The 7526-nt window shown below is 38.5% G+C and overlaps 2 protein-coding genes across 2 annotated transcripts; both read left to right on the top strand.

The window, feature by feature from the left end:
- The first annotated feature begins 515 nt into the window (after positions 1 to 515).
- LOC118123241 (interferon-induced protein 44) lies at positions 516 to 3711 on the top strand. Its single transcript, XM_035180517.2, is given in 9 exon segments — positions 516 to 693; positions 1331 to 1457; positions 1544 to 1586; positions 1784 to 1982; positions 2447 to 2596; positions 2984 to 3067; positions 3069 to 3156; positions 3272 to 3372; positions 3478 to 3711. Coding segments are annotated over 8 exon segments (861 nt in total). The 5' UTR covers positions 516 to 693; positions 1331 to 1429; the 3' UTR covers positions 3646 to 3711.
- A 758-nt stretch (positions 3712 to 4469) lies between these two features.
- Positions 4470 to 7391, top strand: LOC118123244 (lipopolysaccharide-induced tumor necrosis factor-alpha factor homolog). Its single transcript, XM_035180521.2, has 4 exons — positions 4470 to 4497; positions 5981 to 6140; positions 6395 to 6409; positions 7140 to 7391. Exons 2-4 carry the CDS (start codon positions 5996 to 5998, stop codon positions 7265 to 7267), a joined length of 288 nt encoding a protein of 95 aa, XP_035036412.2. The 5' UTR covers positions 4470 to 4497; positions 5981 to 5995; the 3' UTR covers positions 7268 to 7391.
- Positions 7392 to 7526: the final 135 nt, after the last annotated feature.

Raw genomic sequence — 7526 nt, 5'->3', positions numbered from 1 at the left:
ATGAAACACACTCGAGAAAACATCACTCGGATTATTCAGTCAGTGTGTTTCCATTGTGCCCTCAGTGTTTGTACTTCTGCTGCTCAACACATGACTTAAACATCTCATTGTTGTGTGAGTGACAAAAAAAAGATCACAATTGCAATGTTGTGCAATTATTAATAAAAGTAATGCAACACTTTATTATGATTGTTTTATATTTACTGTAATTTACAGGAAGTACAAGGACAATCTTGAGTTTGTGAAATCTTACCAACCTGAAAACAAACAGGTCAAACATCTCAGGATTCTGCTTCATGGACCAGTTGGTGCTGGAAAGTCGAGCTTCATCAACTCTGTCGACAGCGTTTTAAAATGCAGATCTGCCGGTCGAGCTTTGACAAATGCAATCTCTGGGAGCAGCTTCACCAGAAAAAAAAAAGAATTAATTAATTATTAATTAAGAGTTATGATTATGAGTTTCAGACGCTCTATAGGGTTACGATCATTTTTATTAGTTTGGTTTGATTTGGTTTGACCTGGGTCCCTGCCAGCGAGTGAGTGGGTGTCTGAACAAAGAAAAGGTCTGGACTTTGTTCAGGTCACATTGTTGACTTCAGACTGAGCCTGAAAAAGAAAGTGAATGTGTTGCCTATAAAAGCATCTTCTCCTCCTTGTTCCAGAGTCACTCTGTCCAGAGCCACATAAGCAAAGGTAAGGATTTCAATCTGTCTGTTACTACTATTGAACTGAATGGAATACCTTTTACTTGAGTTCATTCATTTTTTGTGAAGCCCTTTGTGAACTTGTTTATAGAAGTGCTATACAAATAAAGTTATGATTCAAGTCATTATTATTACTATTACTGTGACTGTCAAGCTAAAGCTAATTTCTTTACTGCATCAAGTGAATAAACAGCAAAATCCCATGGGGTCATTTTTCTCACGTAACCAGTATATGCTGCTGGTAATAAGTAGCTCAATAGGAATTTGACAGAATAATTCTTACTCATATGAAATTTGATTTTGTATTGTTGTATTGGCAGTTATGCTTTAAGGTTCAGGATGTAGAATGTAGTGACATCTAGTGGTGAAGTTGCATGTTGCAGCTGAACACCGGTTACCTCACCCTCCCCTTCCAAACATGAAAGAAAACCTGTGGCAGCCTTCAGTTACCACAGGTTCAAACTCAAAAGGAGTTTAGTTTGTCCAGTCTGGGCTACTGTAACAAACAAATTTAATGTATTTAAATATAAAGGGCCCATTCAAGGGTAAAGAAACAATAATTTGTACAATTTAGATGCAGCACACTCGTGAAAACATCACTAGGATTACTCAGTTTCTGTCAATAGATCCCTTTCACCACCATCTTACACACTGGACCTTTAAGTAAACAATCTGAATGCATCTTCCTCCTCTGGGGTGAATTCCTGCATTAACATGTAGTCTGAATGTCCTACTTTACAGCAATGGGAGGAGGTAAGTCCTGTTACATTTTCAGCTTCAATAAACAAATGAACAATAACAAAAAACATTCTCAATAATCACAGTTTTGTCCTTTTTAGCTCCTTCAGCACTCTTTGAGCAGCCATGGAGGGAGGTGTCAGAGTGAGTATGATCTAACATTCAGTCAGTGTGTTTCCATTGTGCCCTCAGTGTTTGTGCTTCTGCTGCTCAACACATGACTTAAACAACTCGTTGTTGTGTGTGCGACAAAAAAAGATCACAATTGCAATGTTGTGCAATTATTAATAAAAGTAATACAGCACTTTATTCTGATTGTTTTTATTATCTGTAATTTACAGGAAGTACCAGAGCAATCTTAAGTTTGTGAAATCTTACCAACCTGAAAACAAACAGGTCAAACATCTCAGGATTCTGCTTCATGGACCAGATGGTGCTGGAAAGTCGAGCTTCATCAACTCTGTCGACAACGTTTTAAAAGGCAGATCTGCTGGTCGAGCTTTGACAGATGGAATCTCTGGGAGCAGCTTCACCTCAAAGGTATGAACAACAGGAAAGGATAAAACTCCATTGAGGGTAACAAACCACAGGAATTCATTTTCAATAGTAGTTCACTAATGAAAATACAGAGCAAACTTCTATTAATATTAAAATGTCAAAACAGCAGATTTAACAAATGTTTTGTACAAATGTTGTCTTTATGTTACATTTAAATAAATTCTAGTCAGCACAAGCTAAATAAAATGAAACATTACATCTTTCTAAATCTGTCTGTTGATCATCTTAGTACTGAATGTTTTTTTTACTTCTTATAGCTTTGCAACCATTTAAATTTCAGGTTAATGTGTGAACTAGAGGCCCAGAGTTTGAATCTGATGCCACTGTGGATGTTCATACAAATCACCTTTCTCCAGCCTCCCCACACATTCCTGATCGGCCCACAGACAACTGCTGATATATACTTTGATTCATTGATGTAAATAATTGCACCTTCTGCCTTACAGTACCGGACCTTCAAATTTCACAAAAATCCAGAGGCCACTTACTCTTTTGTTTTCAATGACATCATGGGCTTTGAGAAGGATTCTGACGTTGGAGTCCCTGTGGAAGACGTCAAACTGGCCCTGAGAGGACACGTGAAAGAAGGTTACAAGGTACAACACTGTGAACTTTGACATTACTTAAAGTCTAATTTTAACTAACAAACACAATATTTGTTTTATATTTATCGTAGTTATCAAAATTATTATTGAAATTTGACAAACGTCATGTGCACATTTCCAGTCTCAAAAAACAAAGCCAATTTTTTTTACATTTCTTTTTCAAATATCAAACTTTTCTATTGGCAAATTGCTGAGTTTGGGGCACATGGCAGCCACATGTACATCAGTTAAATCTTGTGAACAATGGCAGGAATGTGTGTCACATTAACAATATGAGCGTGCATGTGTGTATGTGCACGAGACAAACAAATGAGGTGAAACACAGAGAAACTTTAAGTAACATTAAACATTATCTGATTGTATTTGATTGATTTCTAGTTCGACCCTGACCAAGAACTGAAGGAGGGTGTTGATGGCTACAACTCCGATCCCACTTTGGAAGACAAAGTTCACGTTCTGGTGGTGTGTTGTTTCTGCGGACTCAGTGTCTTGGTTAAGTGATGAGATGGTGAAGAAGATGAGAGAGGTCAGAATGGCAGCCAGTGAACTGGGTGAGTGCACAACAATGTTTTCTCTGCGTGGACTAATAGTGTCACATTGGACTGTATGAGTCAAAATACCAGGACACAAATGTTTCAAATACTGATCAGGTTTCTATATCGACAGGAATTCCCCAACTGGCTATTCTCACCAGAGTTGATGAAGCCTGTCCCGAGGTTAAAAAGGACACAAGCAATATCTATAAGAGCAAGTACCTGAAGGAAAAGGTACATTTTGGAGTTTTTGCACAATGTCATTTTTCAGCATATATGTCATGTTTGTTCATCGCTGTACGATTACTGATCAACATAAATGTTGTTACTTTGACTTAGGTAGAAGGATTCCACCATCTGCTGGGCATTCCACTGAACTGCATCTTCCTTGTGAAGAACTACACTGAGGAAATTGAGTCAAATGACAAAATGAACGCTGCAATAGTGTATGCACTGAAACACATGCTTTTGTATGGAGAAGACTTCCTCAACGACCTGGAAACATGAATACCTCTGAGGCAAAAACACAGTAGGTGATTTGTAGGGGAATGAGGAAATATTCATCCAATTTTTACTTCTGTCAAGCAGACAAGCTTGAAGCATGAAATATGGAATAAAAATGCATACAAATTAGGTCCTAAAGTCTTTATATGATTTCTCTCATTGAGACTTTGCACAATAGCAGGACAATGCTCTGTCATTACGTCGTTAGCTTGGTGTGACGTCATCACGTGAACTGGTCAACAACTCAGCTGTTGTGATGGTGCCTTTGCCTTCACGTGAAAGGAGTGATTCAAAGGCCTTTAGTTTATTGTTGACTCCCAGTATCCTTGCTTGGTCTCTGCTTCATTTTGTTTATCTAAAAAACCCACAAAAATCCGACTAACAAATGATTTTGCTAAAGAGACGAACAGACAAATATTATATATTATGGAGAATATAATCATCTCAATCCTGCACTTTACCTCTCTGGGGACACTTCAATATCGTGATGTACTGTTATTTGATGTTCTTGCAATACGCGTTGATTAATAATATTGTTATTGTTGGCTTTGTATCATGTATCATTGAGTTCCTGGTGGTGGCAAGTAATGGAGTATAAATATAAAAATTATACTCTGTGCAAAAAACAATAAAAATCTTTACTGTTCAGCGTGGTACATCGGTGAAGCTAAGCAGATGCAGCTTCCCTTCCTCTACTTAGTTTTAAATCAGTGTGGCCATCATGCTCTAATTATTTTTCTGTACTGTCCTCAATATATTTCTTCTTCCGGAACTCTCTCAGTTTTACTCTCCTTCTTCCTGCATCAGTCAGGACCAGGCAGCAGAAGAGACCTTCTTGTCGGTGAAAAGTCACAGGTAGGTACAGTGAAGCTTATTGAACACATTTGAAGCTATATAACGATGATATGCTGTTGCTATTTTGTTAAAGCTATGAGTTTGTTTGAGGGAGGCATAGTCATACACCCAGTTCAAATGATATATTCCACCACTGTGGCACAGATGTTGTCTGGATATATATGTTTTTATGTAAAAAGCATTTGTACTATAAAATATATCTTATGATATTCATGACGTTGTATTTTCCAGCCTCGCTGTTCAAACAAAACAGGGCGAGGCACGAATACTGTGGTGAATGAAAATGCATGTGGCTCATGTTGCTCTAATGGATTTAGGATGGATTGATGACGAGACACAGGGACTGACTGGGCCTGTTCACCACGAGCAGACTGAGCAGAATACACTGTGGCACTGCATTCTTCTGTATGATCGAAATACAGACTAAAGAAGCACTGATACACTAATAATACTGGTTGTATCACTGAAGAAGTATCTGAGCAGGTCTCGGCTTCTACTGTCAGAACAAAGTGCTTTCAGGGCTCTGTTGCCCACTAAGGAAATGACCCATCAAATCACTTGCTGTTGTCAACCGCTCCCATCCGGCCGGAGAGAGACCTACTTTTCTTCAACGTTAAAGTTATCGTTCTTGAGTTCAATGTTGAGGTATAGGTGCATGTAGTTCACTTTGTACATCTACATCATGACACTTAACTACACTCCATCAATTTGACACCTTCAGTAAGACTTAAAGTAGCAATAAAACTATAACAGTGCTTTGAAAGTACTTTCATGGATTAAAGTAATACTTACAATAAAACTGTTGCAATGAGCCTCATCTTGACCAACTAAAATGCTGCTTACTCAAGGAAAGTTATAATGAATTAAAATGTAATATAATAAAAAAGTACAATACCCACAGAAACCATTTTATACATTTAGATACCTAAATACTTCACCTTTCCAGGTTCTCCCACAGCTCTTTAATGTACAACATACATTATTGTCTATAAATGCTCACAAGTATGTGGATTGGAAAGAACAAAAGAGACATGTGAAAGTTTACATCCCTCAGAAATGTTGATGGTTCTGAAAAGAGAACGTGTGGTAGCCTTCAGTTATAATACAAACTCCAAAGGTGTTTACTTTGTGTACAGCATATACCTTCAGTACCTTTTCCTGTATGTATTTGTTATGGCAACAATACATTAGATTGATCTAATGAAATTAATATATAGTCAATAAAACCATTGTTGAACATTCAGATACAGCAGAGCTAACCCTGCTGCTGTCAACAGTATTACTGCTGCACATTTACAACCTATTGTGTCAACAATGTTTAGTGATGTTTGACGTTGCTGAGAGGTTTCACAAATTAAGAATTTCATTGAACTGTGAGGCAGAATGTGTTTCCTGTACATGTCATAAAATATAAATTGAATTGAATTGAATACATTCATACTTGTTCATTTAACAATGAATTTGACAACTTCCTCTCATCCAGTCAGGAAATCTGGAGATGGAGAAGGGACACCCACCACAGGTCTCAGCTCCACCATACCCTGGACCACCCATGAACGATGGAGGTATGGTACATCCGCAAGAAATGTACCCTCAGCCGGGACTTTCACCAGCTGCACCTCCACCTGTTGTTTATCAAGGAGGTCTGTGTCTGAGGTCGCTGCTTAAGATGATGTTGTTACTTTTCCTTCTTCATTTCACACCTTTGAAAAAAGCTCAACTGTTTGTATAGTGTGTAAGCAACTTATATACACTACTATACTGCTTTATACATTATTATGTATAGCGAGTTATATGTTAGTTGATGTATGCAATTGCTATTATGTTTTGATCGGTGATTCATCTAAATATCTGTTGTAAACTTTTCTTTCCCGACCACATGCTCCTTCTGCTCCAGTCCCAACAACCTCAGGTGAGGAGATGTGTGCGTATGTAAAACACAGTATAGATGCCTGTCCATTTCCCAGCACATGTGAATGCACATTCATCTCTTTATATACTGTCTATGACACATATGCTTGTATTAAAGGTTCATGGACACGTGTGAACTCACATCTGTGACAAGACAGACCAGTGAGGCGAAGTCAGTGGGTGAAATCCTCGGCTTCCGACCAAACTGATCTGAAGATTAGTCCAATTGTAGCTCAACAACAAACCATTGTCCAGTGTTTTGTATGTGCACAGTCCCATTTTGAGGGTGTCTGGTTCCAATGAACTCCACACATGACAAATTAACATTTTCCCAATCTGAATCACACAGTATAAAACACTATATGGCCCAGTTGGATGAATCAGTAGAGTCCTCACAATGTAAAGCTGATGGAAAAACAGAGCGCTCATCACGGTACAGACGATCCCCTGATCAAATTACAGTTGTTGTGCAGCCTCTGCTGGTCTTGTTGAGTCAGTGCAGTGTGGAGTACCAACGGAAATGATCCCAACAGTAAAACATAAAGCAAAAGCATGTGTTTAAATACAAGAACGAAACAAATATACAAACACAACAGAACTTCTACAGTGTGCGTAGTGTGTGATGAGTTGGATCATACACAGCAGTCTGAAGTTGGTCTTGAAAAGGGACGCTGTGTAAAAACAATTGAGAAATTGTTAATTTCACTGTGCTGTGCATTTCTCATCCTCAGTCACTCATGTGGACGTGACACCTGCACTGCAGGACGCCCCAGGACAAATGCTGTGTCCTAAATGCCACCAGACTGTGGTCCCCACCACGGAGCACAAAGCAAACCTCCTGACGTGGGCCGTCTGCTGAGGCCTCACCATCTTTGGGTAAAAGTGATCGTTTTGATTCAAACTTTCTGCACATAGTTTCAATTGGAGGATATCTTATGGAAAACACAGGGAGACATATTAAAGTATAATCTGAAATTATGTCAACTCAGGATAAGAAAAGTAAAGGTACAAAAGATCCTGTTTTAGAAGTTATTGTTGTGGGAGAAAATGGTCGTTAAGTCAAACTCCCTTTGTTTTCCTCCATCCTGCTACAGAGTCATCTACAAGTGAATGTGAAA

The sequence above is a fragment of the Hippoglossus stenolepis genome, chromosome 16 (assembly GCF_022539355.2).
Source record: "Hippoglossus stenolepis isolate QCI-W04-F060 chromosome 16, HSTE1.2, whole genome shotgun sequence".
In the NCBI taxonomy this organism is placed as follows: domain Eukaryota; kingdom Metazoa; phylum Chordata; class Actinopteri; order Pleuronectiformes; family Pleuronectidae; genus Hippoglossus; species Hippoglossus stenolepis.
Note: the sequence above shows the minus strand (reverse complement) of the source record. Positions and strands in the feature narration are given on the sequence as shown.